The sequence below is a fragment of the Salvelinus sp. IW2-2015 genome, linkage group LG31 (assembly GCF_002910315.2).
Source record: "Salvelinus sp. IW2-2015 linkage group LG31, ASM291031v2, whole genome shotgun sequence".
Classification (NCBI taxonomy): domain Eukaryota; kingdom Metazoa; phylum Chordata; class Actinopteri; order Salmoniformes; family Salmonidae; genus Salvelinus; species Salvelinus sp. IW2-2015.
This window is the reverse complement of record NC_036870.1, coordinates 26,181,911-26,205,028: the sequence shown is the minus strand read 5'-3', so window position 1 is coordinate 26,205,028 and position 23,118 is coordinate 26,181,911. Positions and strand designations below refer to the sequence as shown.

The 23,118-nt window shown below is 42.9% G+C and overlaps 1 protein-coding gene across 1 annotated transcript in view; it reads left to right on the top strand.

Annotated features, from left to right (window-relative positions):
• Positions 1-23,118, top strand: part of LOC111955775 (probable acyl-CoA dehydrogenase 6) — a gene marked incomplete at its 5' end in the record, with an annotated part of 53,293 nt that overhangs the window by 11,884 nt on the left and 18,291 nt on the right. Inside the window, 1 exon segment of the mRNA XM_023976088.2 lies at positions 7,307-7,427. Within this exon segment, the coding sequence (XP_023831856.2) occupies positions 7,307-7,427 (121 nt within the window).

Below are 23,118 nucleotides of genomic sequence, written 5' to 3'. Positions count from 1 at the left end.
TGTTGCCAGGAACCCCTCCTTTGCCCCCTCTAACCTTGATAAACACGTTTGGAGCAATGGGAGAGGTGGGGATAAGTACCATAGGGGATTTATATATAGAAGGGACCTTTGCTTCCTTTGAGTTGCTGAGGGAAACTTATAATCTTCCTAGAAGTAACTTTTTCAGATACCTACAAATCAGAGACTATGTTAGAAAACACCTCCCAACATTGGGAACGCTAAGCCTTCCATGTTTGACGGATGCATAAGACATCCCCCACCTCAGAAAAACTGATATCTCGTTTATATGATGCTTTTCAACTGTTAGCACACCTTCTACAGATGCCATTAAGGCAAAATGGGAGGAAGAACTAGGGACTGACATTTCGGTGGCAGACTGGGAAGATAGCTTGGAGTATATCCACACCTGCTCCATTAACTCCAGACATCGTCTCATACAATTCAAGGTATTACACGATTACACTATTCCAAAACCAACTGCATAGGATATTTCCTGATACATCCCCTATGTTGATAAATGTCAGGCTGCACAGGGTACACTACTCCACTGCTTTGCCCTATGCTCTAGCTTGTATGGTTACTGGTGTGGCATTTTTAGGATCCTCTCTGAAGTTCTGGAGACTTCAATTGACCCAGACCCGCTTCTAATAATCCTGGGAGTGTCCTGATTCCCTAAACGGATTAACCAACCCTCAAAAACAACTCATCTCTTACAGTCTCATTTCGGCAAAAAAACAAATCTTGTTGTTTTGGAAAAAGAGGGAAGCGCCCACTACCAAATTATGGTTCAGCGAATTGGCAAACACTGTACACTTAGAAAGAATTAGATATATTCTGAACAATAAATTATCAACATTTGATCAAATCTGGCAGCCTTCCTCTCTACTTGGACCATTCGGCGCTGTGAATTTGTACTTTTAACGCCTCCTCAATTGTAATATTTTAATCCACCTTTGGGCAGCAGGTGCTGGCACCGCCACCCGAGCAGTCGGGAGGGAATAAGGGGAAGGGATTAGGGGGGGGAGAAGTGGGGGAGGGATAAAGGGGGGAATAAGTGGGGGGTGACACCTACCTCTTTCTTCTACCCTCCTTAATATATATATATATATATATATATACAGTGGGGAGAACAAGTATTTGATACACTGCCGATTTTGCAGGTTTTCCTACTTACAAAGCATGTAGAGGTCTGTCATTTTTATCATAGGTACACTTCAACTGTGAGAGACGGAATCTAAAACAAAAGTCCAGAAAATCACATTGTATGATTTTTAAGTAAATTATTGTGCAGAATTATAATTTGGAGATCCGCCACAAAAAGGGTTCTGAAAATGTAGTAGCAGATGCTTTGTCTCGTGTGTAAATATGATGATTTTTGGTATGTTTTGTAAATACTGTGGTCGCAATCCCCGCAATCATCATTCCACAATCAGTCATCAATCAGAAGACACACCTCCTCCTGTTTCCATTACCCAATCACATCTCCTTTCCCTTGGTTTAAAAACCCATTCAGTTGTTTTTTCTGGAGCTCGATCTCTCTGTGTCTCAATTAGAGGTCGACCGATTATGATTTTTCAACCCCATACCGATATTGGAGGGCCAAAAAAAGCCGATACCGATTAATCGGCCGATTCTTATTTTATTTATTTATTTGTAATAATGAAAATTACAACAATACTGAATGAACACTTATTTTAACTTAATATAATACATCAACAAAATCAATTTAGCCTTAAATAAATAATGAAACATTTTCAATTTGGTTTAAATAATGCAAAAACAAAGTGTTGTAGAAGAAAGTAAAAGTGCAATATGTGCCATGTAAGAAAGCTAACGTTTAAGTTCCTTGCTCAGAACATGAGAACATATGAAAGCTGGTGGTTCCTTTTAACATGAGTCTTCAATATTCCCAGGTAAGAGGTTTTAGGTTGTTGTTATTATAGGACTATTTCTCTCTATACGATTTGTATTTCATATACCTTTGACTATTGGATGTTCTTACAGGCACTTTAGTATTGCCAGTGTAACAGTATAGCTTCCATCCCTCTCCTCGCCGCTACCTGGGCTCGAACCAGGAACACATCGACAACAGCCACCCTCGAAGCAGTGTTACCCATGCAGAGCAAGGGGAACAACTACTCCAATTCTCAGAGCGAGTGACGTTTGAAACGCTATTAGCGCGCACCCCGCTAACTAACTAGCCATTTCACATCAGTTACTCCAGCCTAATCTTGGGAGTTGATAGGCTTGAAGTCATAAACAGCTCAATTCTTCAAGCATTGCGAAAGTGCTGTTTGAATCAATGCTTACGAGCCTGCTGGTGCCTACCATCGCTCAGTCAGACTGCTCTATCAAATCATAGACTTAATTATAACATAATAACACACAGAAATACGAGCCTTAGGTCATTAATATGGTCGAATCCGGAAACTATCATCTCGCAAACAAAACGTTTATTCTTTCAGTGAAATACGGAACCGTTCCGTATTTTATCTAACGGGTGGCATCCATAAGTCTAAATATTCCTGTTACATTGCACAACCTTCAATGTTATGTCATAATTACGTAAGATTCTGGCAATAAGTTCGCAATGAGCCAGGCGGCCCAAACTGTTTCATATACTCTGACTCTGCGTGCAATGATCGCAAGAGAAGTGACACAATTTCACCTGGTTAATATTGCCTGCTAACCTGGATTTCTTTTAGCTAAATATGCAGGTTTAAAAATATATACTTCTGTGTATTGATTTTAAGAAAGGCATTGATGTTTATGGTTAGGTACACGTTKGAGCAACGACAGTCCTTTTTCGCGAATGCGCACTGCATCGATTATATGCAATGCAGGACACGCTATATAAACTAGTAATATCATCAACCATGTGTAGTTATAACTAGTTATTATGATTGATTGATTGTTTTTTATAAGATAAGTTTAATGCTAGTTAGCAACTTACCTTGGCTTCTTACTGCATTCGCGTAACAGGCGGGCTCCTCATGAGGCAGGTGGTTAGAGCGTTGGACTAGTTAACCGTAAGGTTGCAAGATTGAATCCCTGAGCTGACAAGGTAAAAATCTGTCGTTCTGCCCCTGAACAAGGCAGTTAACCCACCGTACCTAGGCCGTCATTGAAAATAAGAATGTGTTCTTAACTGACTTGCCTAGTTAAATAAAGGTGTACATTTTTTTTTACCGATTTCCCATTGTTATGAAAACTTGAAATCGGCCATTCCGATTAATCGGTCGACCTCTAGTCTCAATCTCTCTCTCCCTCTCTCTCTCTTTGTATGCAGAGATCTCTCTTTTGTTTTTGCAACTCCATGTCACTTTGTCCGTTATCCTGTGAGTATTGTTTTGTTATGGTGTTTGACTGTTTGTTTGATGGTGGGAAAGGGGGTACCAAGACAAGTTGCCAATGGGCATACACTACCCGTAGGTAAACTTTGTCTAAATACACTAGTTAGAACTGGGSGGACCACCCACTGTATTTTTGGTTAGTTAGCTAGCTGTTGTTGAAGCAGGTACACTAGCTTAGGGGTGTTTTTGAATGCTTATTATTTATTTCCTTGGGTCCAGCTCAGCCCCTTTTCCGGCTCCCATTTACCGTGTGTTTAAAAATAAACCATGAGTGTTTGACGGTAATTTAGTTGTCTGGTTTTTCGTTCTCACTGTTACTTTTTCACTACTATACTTTGCGTGAGTTATGTTACGGGTGTCGTTACTAGACTGCCGGGCCAAAGGGTTTCGTAAAACACTAGCCTAGACAGTCACCGGGGACAAAGAGCTAAAAATACAGAGAGCCCATAAACAGAAGGAAATCAAGACAGGGACGTAAATGGAAATAAAATTGTTATCTATTGTGACTTAAACCTCAAAGGATGCAGGGAGGTTGAAAATTAACGGACATGCGGAAGATGGGAAGGATATAAATCTAAAAGGAAATGAGAAACAATATTAATACAACTCACCAGTGGGACATATAGGACCTGTAGTTTATTAAAATAATACAGTTGAGGGTTCCGTGCATTGTAAACTTGGTAGTGGCACACAAAACAATCCTTGAATTACTACAAGGTCAGAAGTTCATAATCACATTGCAAATCCAATCAGAATATTCTAACCTGTTCTAACCTAAGTTCCATTTTAAAGTAGAACTTCTGAGATTACTCAATTTCAAATCCACGGCTCAGTCATGAAATGATGACTGCCCTGAAAACATGTTTAAGTGATGTTATTGCACTGTGCCCAGCTAGGTGTGAAACACAGCCATGTCAGGGGAAAGTAGTGTTCTTGACAGTGCTCTTGACCCCAACTTATAATTCACAGCTCTGCGTTGTGAAATTGTTCTGGTATGCAACTTTACCAGTCAAAAATAACCTTTGTGTATGATTTATAGTCCCAGTATACATGGACATTTCCCTTTCTAAGACCTAGCAGATCCTCCCTGTTCACTTCCTCAGGATTTGAACTTTGTCAAATTGTGCATTTATTGCAGAGGAAGAGCGGGACCCGCACTCTGCTCATATCTGTCTGTTGGTCATTTTGATTATACTGTGCTTTATTTCTCACAGGTTTATTTCTCATGCCTTCCCCTGGAGTGAGTGTAGTGTGTATAGTGTTATTGTTCTGGACAATCCCAGAAAGAAACCCGTAGGTTATAGGCCTACCTGTCCTGTACTCGTAGGTTATAGGTCTACCTGTCCTGTACTCGTAGGTTATACAGTAGGCCTACCTGTCCTGTACTCGTAGGATATACAGTAGGCCTAGCTGTCCTTTACTCGTAGGTTATAGTCCTACCTGTCCTGTACTCTTAGGTTATAGGTCTGTTTGTTATTCTTGGCTGGTAGTGGAGCCAGTTCTGTGTATGTTGCTATCCCTCCTTGCACAATCTTTTGGAATATGAAGACAGGCATTTTGGGGAGGCATTTTCCACTTGGCAATTGTTCATTTGTCTTGAAATGCCTTCCAACCCCCAGGGAAAGCCAGAACTTGTGCTTTACTCTGGTTATGAACTCAGTCATATTTAATAAGACTGAATTTTAAGATTGTAGAACAAACTCCATAATGAACAGTGACTCGTGGCCCCTGACTGTGGCTTACGCACTGAAGGAAGCTGCATTACACTAAATTAGTCATTTTCCTCACTTAACTGCATAATTATGGTGGTTTTAATTGCTTTTAATTCTCTCTACCTGCCATTGGAGAGTTGTTGTGCTCCACAGCAACGCTTGAATGCAGAKTTATGGACAGGTTTGTCAAGGGTCTCTACATTAACTACCCAAATGGAATTGGGAGGAATTACACGTCGTTGCCTAAAATCAAACTATTTTACATAGGCAGTATTAACTGTTTTGAACATTTCCGCCCAAAAACAGGTCMATTTTTATGAGGATGTAGACTTAGCCAAACAATTTCAGGTGGCTTGTTGAAACCAATTATGCATCGTAGATTTAAATGCATATAGGCTATGTTAAACACTTTAAAGCTGATAGTAGTTGTACGTTTAGGCTCTTCTACTGTACTCTATGCACCTTCAAAAAAGAACACCATCCATCTCATCATGCTGTTTATCTTTGCGAATGAGGTTAGCATATAAACATGTAGGCATCATCTCCCCCTAAGAAGTGGTTGAGTTCGCAGAGAAAATGTGGGATCTTGACAGTGTCTTTTTAAGTAGTGTTCCAGCTGAAGACCTATTGGAGGCACAAATCATGAGTCAAGGGCTGCTTCCCAAATGACACCCTGTTCCCTATACACTGAGTGTACCACACACTAGGAACACCTTCCCTCAGAACAGCCTCAGTTCGTTGGGGGCATGGACTCTACAAGGTGTCGAAAGCATTCCACAGGGATGCTGGCCCATGTTGACTCYTATGCTTCCCACAGTTGTGTCATGTTTGCTGGATATCCTTTGGGTGGTGGACCATTCTTGAATCACACAGGAAACTGTTGAGCGTGGAATAACCCAGCAGCATTGCAGTTCTTGACACTCAAACTGGTGTGCCTGGCACCTAATACCATACCCCATTCAAAGGCATTTAAATCTTTTGTCTTGCCCATTCACCCTCTGAATGGCACACACACACACAATCCATGTCTCAAATGTCTCAAGGATAAACAAATCCTTCTTTAACTGGTCTCCTCCCCTTCATCTATACTGATTGAAGTGGATTTAACAAGTGATATCAATAAGGAATCATAGCATTCACCTAGATTCACCTGGTCAGTTGGTCATGGAAAGAGCAGGTGTTCTTAATGTTTTGTGTACACAATGTATTGGGCTCTGCTCAAAAGTAGTGCACTACATATGGAATTAGGGACGTACCAATGGTCTCTTGACACTCCCATATCTCCAGAACGGGAGTGTTCCGCTCCTCATCCCTTCACTCCCTAACAGTCTTCAAGCATGACGCAGGGGAGATTGGCTGTGGCCCTGCTATGAAGGGAATGCTCTCAGGTGGATTTAAGAGAGATTTTCATAATCCATAATATATTACTGTAGCTTTACATGGAGGATCTAATGTTTCACTAAATCCGAATCACTTCATCTTCATGCTTCTAGATTCCTGCATGCRTCTCTGTATGTCCATGTACTGGAGCTGGTATACTGTAACTGGTACASTTAGTATTATGGCGACTCCATAGGGAAATTAGATGTTATTTCTGGCTAACATTGTTAGATGCAAACAGGCTTGTTAGTCTCAAACTATATTATAATTGTTTCTCTCTTAATGACAAGACTTTGGATTGGGTTTGGGGAGCTAGGCTATATGGTAATACACTAAGCCGATCTCTATCGGCAGTCTTGTGAAACTGCAATAAAGGCTTGTTGACAGTGAGTGTAATAGATAGGTGGAAGTAGCACGCACAATAGCATCCCCCTCTTATTCATYCGTATGAGATTTTCTTTCAGTATGTTTTGTGTTCTTTTTGTATTCATTGATATGTAGACCTTAGTCTAGCAGTCTGCCAGTGATAGGTTACATAGACTGAAGTAGAGGCAGAACAGGACTGCTGAAAATACAGTTGACAACTTCCCGTTTATTTACAACTATGGACCGTTCTTAATGTGRTTCTGTCAAAATGGTGAGTCAATTTCCAAGTAAATTGTCAGGGGGAAAGTAAGTTATTTATATTAACATTCATTAGATTGGAATGAAATGTAATTTTAAATGTTAGTCTCACACAACCACACCATTGGAATACATATCCATTCTCACACAGACAACCTACATCCAGGCCACGTAGCTCGTACCACACCTACGTCTATGCGTTTGTCATCTTTCCCTCTGTCTTTGCATGTGTTGTAGATCATCGACCAGGATATCAACCCCTATGTGGACCAATGGGAGGCCGAGGGGATATTTCCTGCCCACAAAGTCTTCAAGCTCTTGGGAAATGCTGGCTTTCTRGGTGTCAACAAGCCAGTTGGTATGAACTTCTTCTGTGTCTCTTCCTCTGTGAAATTAAATTGTCTCGGAAATCACCCGGTTAATTACTTTTTCTGAGATATTTCTTTGCCTGATTCTGATWCATTTGTGGGAAATTATGCTTAACATATTTCACTGTCTCCCCACTATAAAACTGTGTCAGTTGAAAGCACTTCCCTTTGAAGAGGGCAGCTAATTTCAGATGATAAAGATGGTTTAATTAATCTAGTGTTTTCATGAACAATCACCTGAATCAGAGTGAGACGAGGAGCAGCTTGAAAATAAGAAAATGGTGTAGCCTCGTAAAAGGGTCTCGAAAGATAAAGCAGCAGCAAGCGGTAATGAGTTCTTCATAGACCCCTGAGTACCCAATGACAAACTAGGCACTGATCTTCATCAGAACTCAACAGAAGAGCCTCTCAAGGGCTAGCGTGAGAAAATTAAGTAGAGAAATGTTGTTGCATACCAGACTCAAGATGATATAGGCCTAAGATTACTTGTCATTTTCATAAGAAATGTTAAGGAGTGCTTAGCATGTCATTCTGGCTTTGGCCCACTCCACTGAATATGTGGACGTGAGTAGCGGCCATATTGTGGTGAGTGTAGATATTTGCCCACKCTCAATGTGTGGAGTTACATTCCACAAAAGCTGTCAGTCCGATCTCCATTTTCAAATGCTGTCTACCACCTGCAGCATCATTGAGGGGGAAAAAATAGACTTTTTAGAGCAACTTTGATTGTTATATTTGAATCATATATAACACATTTCAGAATTKAAAGTGGTGATTCATTCCTAAGTCTAATTTTGTCAAGATGTTTTCAGACCTCAAGTGGTCGAGATGGGTCCAAGTCACACTACACACCAATGTAGAGCCAAATACAGCATATCAACCCAATGACTAGAAAATACAACTCATCTCGACATTAGTCCCCCTAGATGTCAAAACATCTAACAAACTTTGATTTTGAAGTGAACTACTACAGAGAACAATGCAGTGGGTGTTGGTCGTGGTGGGCCCTATGGAGAAATTGGCTAATAAATCTAGCTAGGTCAGAGAAGAGTGGGGCGAGCAGCTTTACAAAGTGCTAACTACAGAGCCCTTCAGCATTAACAGGCTGGATTAGAGAGAAGGGGGACAAGGAAGTCCCAGACACATCAGATTACCAGATGGTATATTAGATAACCTCTTTATGGTTTATCCTACACTGTCAGAACAGTGCACATATTGCTAATAGCCTATATTGTTAATAGCCTATATTGCTAATAGCCTATATTGCTAATAGCCTATATTGCTAATAGCCTATATTGCTGATAGCCTACAGTGCATTCGGAAAGTATTCAGACCCCTTCCCTTTTTCCACATTTTGTTACGTTACAGCCTTATTATAAAATTTATTAAATACAAAAAATCCAAATGAATCTACACACAATACCCCATAATGACAAAGTGAAAAAAAAGTTTTTTAGAAATGTTTGCAAATCTATACATATATTTTTTTTACAGAAATACCTTATTTACATAACTATTCAGACCCTTTGCTATGAGACTCGAAATTGAGCTCAGGTGCATCCTGTTTCCATTGATCATCCATGAGATGTGTTCTACAACTTGATTGGAGTCCAACCGTGGTAAATTCAATTGGTTGAACATGATTTGGAAAGGCACACACCTGTATRTATAAGGTCCCACAGTTGACAGTACATGTCAAAGCAAAAACCAAGCCATAAGGTCGAAGGAATTCTCCGTAGAGCTCCAAGACAGAATTGTGTCGAGGCACAGATCTGGGGAAGGGTAGCAAAAAATGTCTGCAGCATTGAAGGTCCCCAAGAACACAGTGGCCTCCATCATTCTTAAATGGAAGAAGTTTRGAACCACTAAGACTCTTCCTAGAGCTGTCCGCCAGGCCAAACTGAGCAATTGGGGGAGAAGGGCCTTGGTCAGGGAGGTGATCAAAAACTTGATGGTCACTCTGACAGAGCTCCAGAGTTCCTCTGTGGAGATGGGAGAACCTTCCAGAAGGACAACCATCTCTGCAGCATTCCACCAATCAGGTGGAAGCCACTCCTCAGTAAAAGGCACATGACAGCTGYCAAAAGGCACCTAAAGGATCATGAGAAACAMGATTCTTTGGTCTGATGAAACCAAGATTGAACTCTTTGGCCTGAATGCCAAGTGTGACATCTGAAGGAAACCTGGCACCATCCCTACGGTGAAGCATGCTGGTGGCAGCATCATGTTGTGGGGATGATTTTCAGTGGCAGGGACTGGGAGACTAGTCAGGATCGAGGGAAAGATGAACGGAGCAAAGTACAGAGAAGATCCTTGATGAAAACCTGCTCCAGAGCATTCAGGACCTTAGACTGGGGCAAAGGATCAACTTCCAACAGGACAACAACCCTAAGCACACAGCCAAGACAACGCAAGAGTGGCTTCGGGACAATGTCCTTGAGTGGCMCAGCCAGAGCCCAGGCTTGAATCCGATCTAAGATCTCTGGCGAGACCTGAAAATATCTGTGCAGCGACGCTCCCCATCCAACCTGACAGAGCTTGAGAGGATCTTCAGTGAAGAATGGGGGAAACTTGTCATACTCAAGAAGACTCRAGGCTGTAATCGTTGCCAAAGGTGCGTCAACAAAGTACTAAGTAAAGGGTCTGAATACTTGTGTAAATGTAATATTTCAGTTTATTTTKTATTGTGCAGAAAATTCTACGAACCTGTTTTTTCTTTGTCGTTATGGGCTATTGTGTGTAGATTGATGAGGGGGGGAAACAATTTAATCTATTTTAAAATAAGGCTGTAACTTAACAAAATGTGGAAAAAGTCAGAGGTCTGAATACTTTCTGAATGCACTATAGTGTTAATAGCCTATATTGTTAATAGCCTATATTGCTGATAGCCTATATTGCTGATCGGCCTACTTGTGTTATTATTGTATATACACAAGAGTTGAAGGTACACTTTTTGGAACTTTATCTAGACTTGATCAGAACAGGCATTACAGGAAATTAGAATCTCTCTCTCTCACTAGCTTACATACCCATGTAAAGAATGTCACGCTGCTTGCTTAGCGAGTACCACTTCCCCCTACCAGGTTTGAACCCATGACCTCTGCCTTGCTTGCACACATGACCCCCCTCCTGAAGCGTCTTGCCAATCGCCACCATGCAAAAAGCTAGTAATTCGGTGGCGCAACTAGCGACACYTCAGGCTGAGGAGTAGGTTTCACACATCCCCATGTGTTACACCCACATCCAAGAGGACCTGTCAATCAAAATCCTTGTGGGCATGTCCCAGAACATTGATTTCCCTTCTTGCAATACAGAGGGCAAGATATATTTCTGTGGTTTGGCATGTCATTGTGGATTCAAACTGTCATTGTTTATAAAGGATTTCAAAACACTGTAGCTGAGTGGTTTGTTAGTTGTATCTATGTTTTTGTCCTCTAAATACCAAATTGTGAAATGGTCTGCTGAAATRTGCCTCCAAACATTTGTTGGATATGCATTGCCTAATCAATATAATTGAATAATTTCCAATTTAGTTAGTAGTATCTTCTGTGTTTTCCTGAATTACCATACAATAGAGATCAGGGCCCGTATCCAMAAAGTATCTCAGAAAAKGTCCTAGGAATCCTGTTAAAACCAGTTTTAAGAAGAAAAAACTCCCAGCTCGGAGTAGGTTTTTATGATGATGTTAAGACACTACACAGACAAACTCTGAGCTAAGAATAAAATTAACTCATAAAAGTGTATGTCAGAGGTACAGCAGCACTGGGCACAATTGGCCCAGTGTCGCCCTGTTTGGCCGGGGTAGGCCGTCATTGTAAATAAGAATTTGTTCTTAAAAATAAAGGTTAAATAAAATGTAAAAAATAGTTAAGCCCTAGATGCCCAATTTATGGCATTTTAACAATGTGATATTGTGCTCCAAACTTGAAATAACATGATATCTATAATCAAATTATAAAATGTATTTATTAGCCTAGTGGTTACGTGTGCTCTTTATTGTCTGGTCAGCTGGGTGTTCAACCAGTCTTTGCTGGGAACAGTAGTTGCTACCGTAGGCGCACACCAGGTGCTTTCCCTTTCCCCCCTTGGTGTGTCAGTACTGCCAGCAGCTCCCAACACCGAAAACCTGGCGGCGGTTAACTAACCTGGGAAACTCAATATCTGAGTTTGGGTCTGTGGAACTCTTGGTGGAGGAAATGCCATCAGAAGGTCTCCTCTAGACCATCCACTGCATCCAGAATTATCTACAGCCATCTTGACGGTGTCTTGCCACTGGATACAGGGGACCCTGGACGAGAGTGTAAGGTTGAAGCTGCATAACTCTCCTTCACTTCAAAGCGCAAGTCATGAAGCCATCACCCAAAGTCCTGTGGCTTTCTGCGATTGACGAAGCTGTAGCCATGGACTCGCACACAGGCGGCTCAGGATATTGGGTCGCTTTTCACTGGCCTGAAGCAGCAGTGGAACTCGGCAGCAGTCTGAGCAGTACTATTCAGGTWCACACTGCTCACCTCCCCAGTATTAGAAAGGGGCTATAAAAGGTGTCCTWAACATTGTCTGCTTCACTTTACCCTGGCCAGCTAACCACAGCTGAAAGGGATCCCACCTCAGCAGTCGAACAAAGAAAATAAGTGACACCACTTAATATTGGTGCTTGGAATGTCCGCACACTAATGGACATTGCTGGACCAAACAGACCTGAGAGASGTACGCTCTTGTTGGCAGAGAACATGCCAAATGTACATTGCCACCCTAAGTGAGACACGGCTAGCTGACACGGGACAGGTTGCAGAAKTTGGAGCCAGTTACACCTTCTGAAGCACCATTTACAGGCAAAAAKCAGGTCACCATCATAAACAATCTTTCAACTGCAAAAAAACAACATGGATGCAAGGTCCAAACACTGGCACTTGATTGACATTGTCAGGAGGAGAGACAGACATGATGTCAAGGGCGAAAAAGGCCATGTGCAATGCAGAATGCTGGATAGATCACCGACTCATCTCCGAGCTCAACATCCGGATCAGACGTCAACAAGGCAAAGCGACTCAACATCTCTCGGTGAAAGAGGAGAACATCCGGCAGTAATTTGTTGAAGCCCTAGACCACCGTTTGGAGTCCTTAAAAAGCATCTTTAGTCCTTAAATCTAAAGTTGCTGAGGCAGATTGGACAGCTCTCAGAAATCTGCTGCATTCTACAGAGCTCAAAACAGTCCAGTGTCCAGTTCAAGCTTAGAGCAATGCAGGATGCTTGGCTCAGTAAGAAAGCAGAGGAGATTCAATCGTATGCTGACCGCAACAATACAACACTACGATTCACTCAAATCAGTCTATGGCCCACAACCCTCAAGAACCTCAACTTTTCTGATTGCGGATGGAACTACATTGCTCAGAGAAAGACAACATCGTTTCCAGATGGGCCGAACAATTCAACTCAGCCCTCAATAAATGAAGAAGCAATCAACAGGCTGCCGCAAGTTGAAATGAACTTGTCTCTTGCAGACCTACCCACCCTGGAGGAAACAAAAAAAGTATCAGCCTCCTCTCATCAGGAAAAKCTCCAGGAGCTGACACCATACCAGCTGAAACCTACAAGGTGGGAGGGCCTCGTTTGGTTGAGAAGCTAACCGACCTCTTCCAGTCATTGTGGAGACAAGAAGCTGTCCCTCAGGAGACAAGGTCTAACCACCTCTACAAGAGGAAAGGCAATCACCAAGCCTGTTACAATCACAGAGGTATATCCTTGCTGTCAATTGCTGGAAAAATCTTAGCTAGAATCCTCCTGCACCGTCTAAAAGAACACCTAGACCAAGACCTGCTGCCCGAGAGCCAGTGTGGCTTCAGACAGAACTGTGGAACAACTAACATGATGTTTACAGCTCGCCAACTCCAAGAAAAATGCCAAACTCTGACCTGTACCTCACTTTTTTCAACCTGACAAAGGCTTTTGACACCACAAGGCGCGACGGCCCAGAAAAATGTATCACAATGGTGCATCAGTTCCATGATGGCTAGTGTGCAAGATCACCAAGAGTACTTTGTGCAGTTTCCAGTCATAAACGGAGTGAAGCAAGGCAGTGTTCTAGCACCAACCTTGTTTAGCATGATGTTCTCCACCATGCTGCAAGATGCCTCCCCAAGTGACCACACTGGAATCTGTTTCATCTACAGCTTTGATGGGGGGCTTTTCAGCCTGAGGAGGTTACATTACATAACAAAGGTGGAGGAGGTGACTGTCCGCAACCTCGTTTGCAGATGACTGCGCATTAGCTGCTGGCTTGCTTGCTGACCTGTAGACCCTCATGAACAACTTTTCAGCCTGTCTGTGACAACTTCAGCCTCACAATCAGTACAAAGAAGACTGAACTTATGTACCAACCTGCCCCCAGTAATCCTTACGTGGACCAAACCATCTCTGTGAAAGGTCAGAAACTGTCAGCTGTGGACAAATTCACTTACCTTGGTAGCACAATGTCCCGTGCGAGTTCACATAGACGAAGAAAMAAACATCAGTATCACCAAGGATAGTGCAGTCTTTGGCCATCTGCAAGATTCGGTGTGGGATAGAAAAGGCATCAAACTGGCTAAAAACTGAAGGTTTACCAGGCAGTCATATTACCAGCCCTTACTTTTTGYTGCAAAACCTGGACAGTCTACCGACGCCATGCCAGAAAATTAAATAACTTTCACCTGAACTTTTTCAGGATGCTCCTGAGGATCAAGCTGCAGACAGAATCCCAGACACTGAAGTCCTCAGCCGTGCCGACATGATGAGCATTCCCACACTGCTTCTGAAAGCTCAGCTCAGATGGGTGGGCCATGTGACCAGGATGCCTGCTACACATCTCTATAAGCAGATCTTCTTCATAGAGCTGAAGAATGGGAAGTGAGCACAAGGTGGGCCAAAGAAACGATTTATAGACACCCTGAAGGCATCACTTGAGCTTTAACATTGATCTAAAGTCATGAGAAAGCCTTGCTCAGGATCGTCCCATCTGGCGGAATCGAATCCGGGATGGCGCTACAACCTCTGAAGTAAGCAGGACCAAAAATGCAATGGTGAAGAGACAACAGCGAAAGACCAGTATTAGTGGAGCCGTCCCTCAGGAGACTTTTACCAAGATATCATGTCCAGTGTGCCAAAGCATGTTTCTGGGCTCAGATTGGTCTCATCAGCCATCTGCGCACTCACCGTACCCCAGACTAATCCTAATGAATCGTGTTAGGGTCATCATCAACCTATGATGGACGAACAAGGAAGGAAGGAGTGGTTATAAGTATTGAGGCATATCATGTGAAATAGGCCTCGTGAAATAATTGTAAAAAGCAAAAATACTGTTCCATGTAGGTCTAGATTATTTATGGATTAATCATATAGAAATATCAAAACATTCTTTCAACTCTTGTATGTGGCAATTGTATGTCGCACAGGAACCACTGACTGGCTGCCTTTTTCTATGATCAAGGCACCTGCTGGTAACTCTTAACTGGTTAGGACAGCTCACGAGGTCTCCTAAATATGTTGACTAGATGGGACTCTTATGACTAAAGAGGCTTGGATGCATAGCTTTTATTTTACCAGTATAATGTCTCTGTTCTTATCACTTTTTCTACTCTGAGACGTTTTGTGGTCTATCCCCAATATAACGCTTGTCTATGCTGAAACGTTGACTAACATGTCTAGCTCTCAAAGTATGCTGTATGAGTCTGGTTAGATTGATTGGAATGGGAGGGGATTACACCGACCAGGAGGCTTAGGCCTGTACTGGTGGGATGGAGAAATACCAGATGGACTGGGAATGGTTTTCACAGAAGAAATAGCCATTGAGGGATTTAAATGTCAAATAATCAAATGAAATAAAATGTTATTCGTCACATGCTTCGTAAAAAACAGGTGTAGACTAATAGTGAAATGCTTACGGGCCCTTCCCAACAATGCAGAGAGAAAGAAAATAGAGAATTAAAAGAAAAAGAAAACATGTAATAATAAATACATAATGAGTAACGACAACTTGGCTATATACACAGGGTACCAGTACTCAGTCGATGTGCAGGGGTACGAGGTAATTGAGATATGTACATACAGTATATACAAGTAGGAATAAAGTGACAGATAATAAACAGTAACAGCAGCGTATGTGATGAGTGAAGAAGGTTAATGCAAAGAAGGTCAATGCAGATAGTCCGGGTAGCTAGTTGGCTAACTATTAAACGAAGCGGTGATGCAGCCAGTCAAGATGCTCTCAATGGTGCAGCTGTATAACCTTTTCAGCCTCCTGAGGGGGAAGAGACGTTGTGTCTTCTTCACGACTGTGTTAGTATGTGTGGACCATGATACATCCTTATCTTCAGATGACGAAAAAGACTTAGCTGTGAACGATGACGGACTTGTAAAGCGCAGGGGAGTTTTGGAATGAGAGGTCTAGGGCTTAAAGGCAAAACACTCGGGCCCTTTAGTGCCAAGCATGCAGGCTTAAACTTAAAAGCAGCTTCAACTTGTATTTCAAAGCTTTTCATTTCTTGGAACATCTATCTCTTGGCGCTGTGGTACAGTACAAAACCTGGCAGATATCAACGTATGAAACATTCATATTTAGACTTTATTTATCCATAGGTCACGACCAACCTACTCCAGTTTCTACAAATGATATCTAAAGTTTGGAGGCACTGTACTGGAGCCAGCCTTCACATTAATAAAGCCTCAGAGCCAGATTTCTCTTCAGCTGATTATCTCACTCCACTACCCACCATGAAACAGGAAAAAACTCTGCTGCTCTCACACACACAAACACTCCCCTTTTCTTCCATAAGCAAGAGAACCAGAACAGGAAAGTGTTGCCCAGACAACAGGGAGCAGAACATGGGTGACCTCTACCTCCCTGTGTAAGTGAGTAATGTTATTCCACGCCCAGACAGGACAGTGGGATTCAGAGTTCAGCCTCTGACATTGGCCCGTCTCCGGCCCGATTTACGAGACTTGGCAACCCAGCCGGGTTTTCCACTGGTCAACATTTTTCTGATAGTTCTGTTATGATGGTCCAATGTTATGTTGCCCCTGACTTTCTCCCTTAGTGCCCTCCACTATTCGTCCTCAGTCATTACATTGACATTTGAATGATTTAGCAGACGCTCTTATCCAGAGAGACTCCTGTAGTAATAATATAATTATATTACACATACTGTACCAGTGACTCGTTATTCTTAAACTAAGATACGGATTATGAGGCAGTTACTTTTTTTGCATTCCATTTGACTTACTGTAGAATTCTCATGATGACGTGTCATTGAAATACATTGTAGTCCAGTGAACCAATCGTGTCTATCATAGTGGCAGTTGTCATTGATACACAGGTTCGCCACCCTCTGGAGACACGGCCAATTAAATGGTTCGTTCTCAGACAACTATTCCACTGATTTACAGTGTGTTTAATCTACACGCATGTTCAATACAGCAATCTATGAGGATGACTGTCTTAGAAACCCATCGATATCAAAAAAATAAATAATAATTGTCACATGTGCCGAATACAACAGATGTAGACCTTACAGTGAAATGCTTACTTACGAGCCCCTAACCAACAATGCAGTTTAAAAAAAATATGAATAAGAAATAAAAGTAACAAGTAATTAAAGAGCAGCAGTAAAATAGCAATTGCGAGACTATATACAGGGTGGTACCGGTACAGAGTCCATGTGCGGGGGTACCGGTACAGAGTCCATGTGCGGGGGTACCGGTACAGAGTCCATGTGCGGGGGTAACCGGTAACAGAGTCCATGTGCGGGGGTACCGGTACAGAGTACATGTGCGGGGGTACCGGTTAGTTGAGGTAATATGTAGATGTAGGTAGAGTTATTAAAGTTACTATGCATAGATGATAACAACAGAGAGTAACAGTGTGTAAAAGAGGGGGGAGCAATGCAAATAGTCTGGGTAGCCATTTGATTAGGTGTTCAGGAGTCTTATGGCTTGGGGGTAGAAGCTGTTTAGAACCCTCTTGGACCTAGACTTGGCACTCCGGTACCGCTTGTTGTGCGGTAGCAGAGAGAACAGTCCATGACTAGGGTGGCTGGAGTCTTTGACAATTTTTACAGCCTTCCTCTGACACCGCCTGGTATAGAGGTCATGAATGGCAGGAAGCTTGGTCCCAGTGATGTACTGGGCCGTTCGCACTACCCTCTGAAGTGCCTTGAGGTCAGAGGCCGAGCAGTTGCCATACCAGGCAGTGAATGCAGCCAGTCACGATGCTCTCGAGGGTGAAGCTGTAGAACCTTTTGAGGATCTGAGGACCCATGCCAAATCTTTTCAGTCTCCTGAGGGGGAATAGGTTTTGCCGTGCCCTCTTCACGACTGTCTTGGTGTGCTTGGACCATGTTAGTTTGTTGGTGATGTGGACACCAAGGAACTTGAAGCTCTCAACCTGCTCCACTGCAGCCCCGTCGATGAGAATGGGGGTGTGCTCAGGCCTCTTTTTCCTGTAGTCCACAATCATCTCCTCTGTCTTGATCATGTTGAGGGAGAGGTTGTTGTCCTGGCACCACACGGCCAGGTCTCTGATCTCCTCCCTATAGGCTGTCTTGTCTATGATCAGGCCTACCACTGTTGTGTCATCGGCAAACTTAATGATGGTGTTGGAGTCGTGCCTGGCCGTGCAGTCATGAGTGAACAGGGAGTACAGGAGGGGCCTGAGCACGCACCCCTGAGGGGCCCCTGTGTTGAGAATCAGTGTGGCGGATATCTTGCTACCTACCCTTACCACCTGGGGGGGCCGTCAGGAAGTTCAGGATCCAGTTGCAGAGGGAGGTGTTTAGTCCCAGGGTCCTTAGCTTAGTGATGAGCTTTGAGGGCACTATGGTGTTGGAACGCTGAGCTGTAGTCAATGAATAGCATTCTCACATAGGTGTTCCTTTTGTACAGGTGAGAAAGGGTGGTGTGGAGTGCAATAGAGATTGCATCATCTGTGGATCTGTTGGGGCGGTATGCAAATTGGAGTGAGTCTAGGGTTTCTGGGATAATGGTGTTGTGAGCCATGACCAGTCTTTCGAAAGCAGTTCATGGCTACAGACGTGAGTGCTACAGGTCGGTAGTCGTTTAGACAGGTTACCTTAGTGCTCTTGGGCACAGGCACTATGGTGGTCTCCTTAAAACATGTTGGTATTACAGACTCGGACAGGGAGATGTTGAAAATGTCAGTGAAGACACTTGCCAGTTGGTCAGTGCATGCTTGGAGTACACGTCCTGGTAATCCGTCTGGCCCAGCGGCCTTGTGACTGTTGACCTTTTTAAAGTTCTTACTCACATCGGCTGCGGAGAGCGTGATCACACAGTCTTCCAGAACAGCTGGTGCTCTCATGCATGTTTCAGTGTTATTTGCCTCGAAGCGAGCATAGAAGTAGTTTAGCTCGTCTGGTAGGCTCATGTCACTGGGCAGCTCTCGGCTGTGCTTCCCTTTGCAGTCTGTAATAGTTTGCAAACCCTGCCACATCTGACGAGCATCGGAGCCGGTGTAGAACGATTTGATCTTAGTCCTGTATTGATGCTTTGCCTGTTTGATGGTTCGTCGGAGGGCATAGAGGAATTTCTTATAAGCTTCCGGGTTAGAGTCCCGCTCCTTGAAAGCGGCAGCTCTAGCCTTTAGCTCACTGCGGATGTTGCCTGTAATCCATGGCTTCTGGTTGGGGTATGTACATACGGTCACTATGGGGACAACGTCATCGATGCACATATTGATTAAACCAATGACTAATGTGGTGTACTCCTCAATGCCATCTGAGGAATCCCTTAACATATTCCAGTCTGTGCTAGCAAAACAGTCCTGTAGCTTAGCATCTGCTTCATTTTTATTGATCTAGTCACTGGTGCTTCCTGCTTTAATTTTTGCTTGTGAGCAGGAATCAGGAGGATAGAATTATGGTCAGATTTGCCAAATGGAGGGAGAGGGAGAGCTTTGTATGCGTCTGTGTGTGGAGTAAAGGTGGTCCAGAGTTTTTATTCCTCTGGTAGCACATTTAACATGCTGATAGAAATTTGGTAAAACTGATTTAAGTGTACCTGCATTAAAGTCCCCGGCTACTAGGAGCGCTGCCTCTGGGTGAGCGTTTTCTTGTTTGTTTATGGCGGAATACAGCTCATTCAATGCTGTCTTAGTGCCAGCCTCTGACTGAGGTGGTATGTAAACAGATTAGAAAAATACATATGAAAACTCTCTAGGTAGGTAGTGTGGTCTACAGTTTATCATGAGATACTCTACCTCATGCGAGCAATAGCTCGAGACTTCCTTAGATATCATGCACTGGCTTTTATTTACAAAAAGACATGGTCCGACGTCCCTTCTCTTACCAGATGCCGATGTTCTATCCTACCAGTACAACCTATAACCAGCCAGCTGTATGTTGATGGTGTCGTCGTTCAGCCACGTCTCCGTGAAGCATAAGATATTACAGTTTTGAATGTCCTGTTGGTAGTTTAATCTTCCGCGTAGGTCATCTATTTTATTGTCCAAAGATTGCACGTTTGCTAGCAGAATGGAAGGAAGTGGGGGTTTATTCGATCGCCTACGAATTCTCAGTAGGCAGCCTGCCCTCCGGCCCCTTTTTCTCTGCCTCCTCTTCACGCAGATCACAGGGATCTGGGCCTATTCCCGAGAAAGCAGTATATTGTTCGCGTCGGCCTTGTCAGACTCGTTAAAGGAATGAAGGGATTCTGCCAGTCCATGGTGAGTAATCGCAGTCCTGATGCCCAGAAGTTATTTTTGGTCATAAGAGATGGTAGCGGCAACATTATCTGCAAAATAAGTAAAAAAACAAGTTACAAACAATGTAAATAAACAAACCAAAATCACAAACGGTTGGGGGCACGTAAAACATCTGCCTTCTCTGGCGCCACTTTCGAGCACTACTCTCATATTGTTAGGGTTCATATTGCTATAGAGGGGCTTATAATGGAGTTATGTAGAGCTTATGAAGTGCTTACAACTATTCCATTGAGATATACACAGTTGAAGTCAGAAGTTTACATACACCTTAGCCAAATACATTTAATCTCAGTTTTTCACAATTCCTGACATTTAATCAGAGTAAAAATTCCCTGTTTTAGGTCTGTTAGGATCACCACTTTATTTTAAGAATGTGAAATGTCAGAATAATAGTAGAGAGAATGTTTATTTCAGCTTTTATTTCTTTCATCACATTCACAGTGGGTCAGAAGTTTACATACACTCAATTAGTATTTGGTAGCATTGCCTTTGAATTGTTTTACTCGGGTCAAATGTTTCAGGTAGCCTTCCACATGCTTCCTACAATATGTTGGGTGAATTTTGGCCCATTCGTCCTGACAGAGCTGGTGTAACTGAGTCAGGTTTGTAGGCCTCCTTGCTCGCACACGCTTTTGTGACCATTTGTGACCAAGCTTTAACTTCCTGACTGATGTCTTGAGATGTTGCTTCAATATATCTACCTAATTTTCCTACCTCCTGATGCCATCTATTTTGTTAAGTGCACCAGTCCCTCCTGAAGCAAAGCACCCCCACAACATGATGCTGCCACCCCCGTGCTTCACAGTTGGGATGGTGTTCTTCGGCTTGCAAGCCTCCCCCTTTTTCCTCCAAACATAACGATGGTCATTATTGGCAAACAGTTCTATTTTTGTTTCATCAGACCAGAGGACATTTCTCTAAAAAGTACGATCTTTGTCCCCATGTGCAGTTGCAAACCGTAGTCTGGCTTTTTTATGGTGGTTTTGGAGCAGTTGCTTCTTCCTTGCTAAGTGGCCTTTCAGGTTATGTCGATATAGGACTCGTTTTACTGTGGATATATATACTTTTGTACCTGTTTCCGCAAGGTCTTCACAAGGTCCTTTGCTGTTGTTCTGGGATTGATTTGCACTTTTCGCACCAAAGTACGTTCATCTCTAGGAGACAGAACGCGTCTCCTTCCTGAGCGGTATGACGGCTGCGTGGACCCATGGTGTTTATACTTGCGTACTATTGTTTGTACAGATGTGTGGTACCTTCAGGCATTTGGAAATTGCTCCCAAGTATGAACCAGTCTTGTGGAAGTCTACAATTCTTTTGGCTGATTTCTTTTGATTTTCCCATGATGTCAAGCAAAGAGGCACTGAGTTTGAAGGTAGGCCTTGAAATACATCCACAGGTACACCTCCAATTGACTCAAATGATGTCAATTAGCCTATCAGAAGCTTCTAAAGCCATAACATCATTTCCTGCAATTTTCTAAGCTGTTTAAAGGCACAGTCAATTTAGTGTATGTAAACTTCTGACCCACTGGATTTGTCATACAGTGAATCATAAGTGAAATAATCTGTCTGTAAACAATTGTTGGAAAAATTACTTGTGTCATGCACAAAGTAGATATCTTAACCGACTTGCCAAAACTATAGTTTGTTAACAAGACATTTGTGGAGTGGTTGTAAAATGAGTTTTAATGACTCCAACCTAAGTGTATGTAAACTTCCGACTTCAACTGTGTGTGTGTGTGTGTGTGTGTGTGTGTRTATATATATATATATATAATATTAAGCCATGCCTCCTTGCCTGTGCAACATTTCCTCATCTCCCACTCCTTCTTATACGAATAGCCCCGATGCTTCTCCCTCTTTTTCCCCTGCCCTGCTACAAAGAGTCCAAGGTGCTAAAGGAGCTCCTTAAACTTGACCCCAAAAAACCATCTGGGTCAGATGGTTTATACTCTTCTTTAAGGTTGCTGCCCCTATCATTGCCAAGCCTATCTCCAACTTTTTTACCCTGTCTCTCCTTTCTGGGAGGTTTCCATTGCTTGGAAGGCAGCCACTGTTCGTCCTTTATTTAAAGGGGGAGATCAAGCTGATCCTAACTATTATAGGCCTATTTCTATTTTGCCCTGTTAATCAAAAGTGTTGGAAACACTTGTTAATAATCAATTGACTGGCTTTCTTGATGTGTATAGTATTCTTTCGGGTATGCAATCTGGTTTCTGCTCCGTTTATTGATGTGTCACTGCAACCTTAAAGGTCCTCGATGATGTCACCATTGCCCTTGATTCTAAGCAATGTTGTGCTGCTATTTTTATTGACTTGGCCAAAGCTTTCAATACGGTACACCGTTCCATTCTTGTGGGCTGGCTAAGGAGTATTGGTGTCTCTGAGGGGTCTTTGGCCTGATTTGCTAACTACCTCAGAGTGCAGTGTATAAAGTCAGAAAATATGCTGTCTCAGCCACTGCCTGTCACCAAGGGAGTACCCCAAGGCTCGATCCTAGGCCCCACGCTCTTCTTTATTTACATCAACAACATAGCTCAGGCAGTAGGAAGCTCTCATCCATTTATAAGCAGATGATAGTCTTATACTGGCCCCTCTTTGGATTTTGTGTTAAATGCTCTACAAAAAACCTTTCTTAGTGTACAGCAAGCTTTCTCTACCCTTAACCTTGTTCTGAACACTTCCAAAACAAAGGTCATGTGGTTTGGTAAGAAGAATGCCCCTCCCCACAGGTGTGATTACTACCGCTGAGGGTTTAGAGCTTGAGGTAGTCACCTCATACAAGTCCTTGGGAGAATGACTAGATGGTACACTGTCCTTCTCTCAGCACATATCAAAGCTGCAGACTAAAGTTAAATCTAGACTTGGTTTCCTCTATCGTAATCGCTCCTCTTTCACCCCAGCTGCGAAACTAACCGTGATTCAGATGA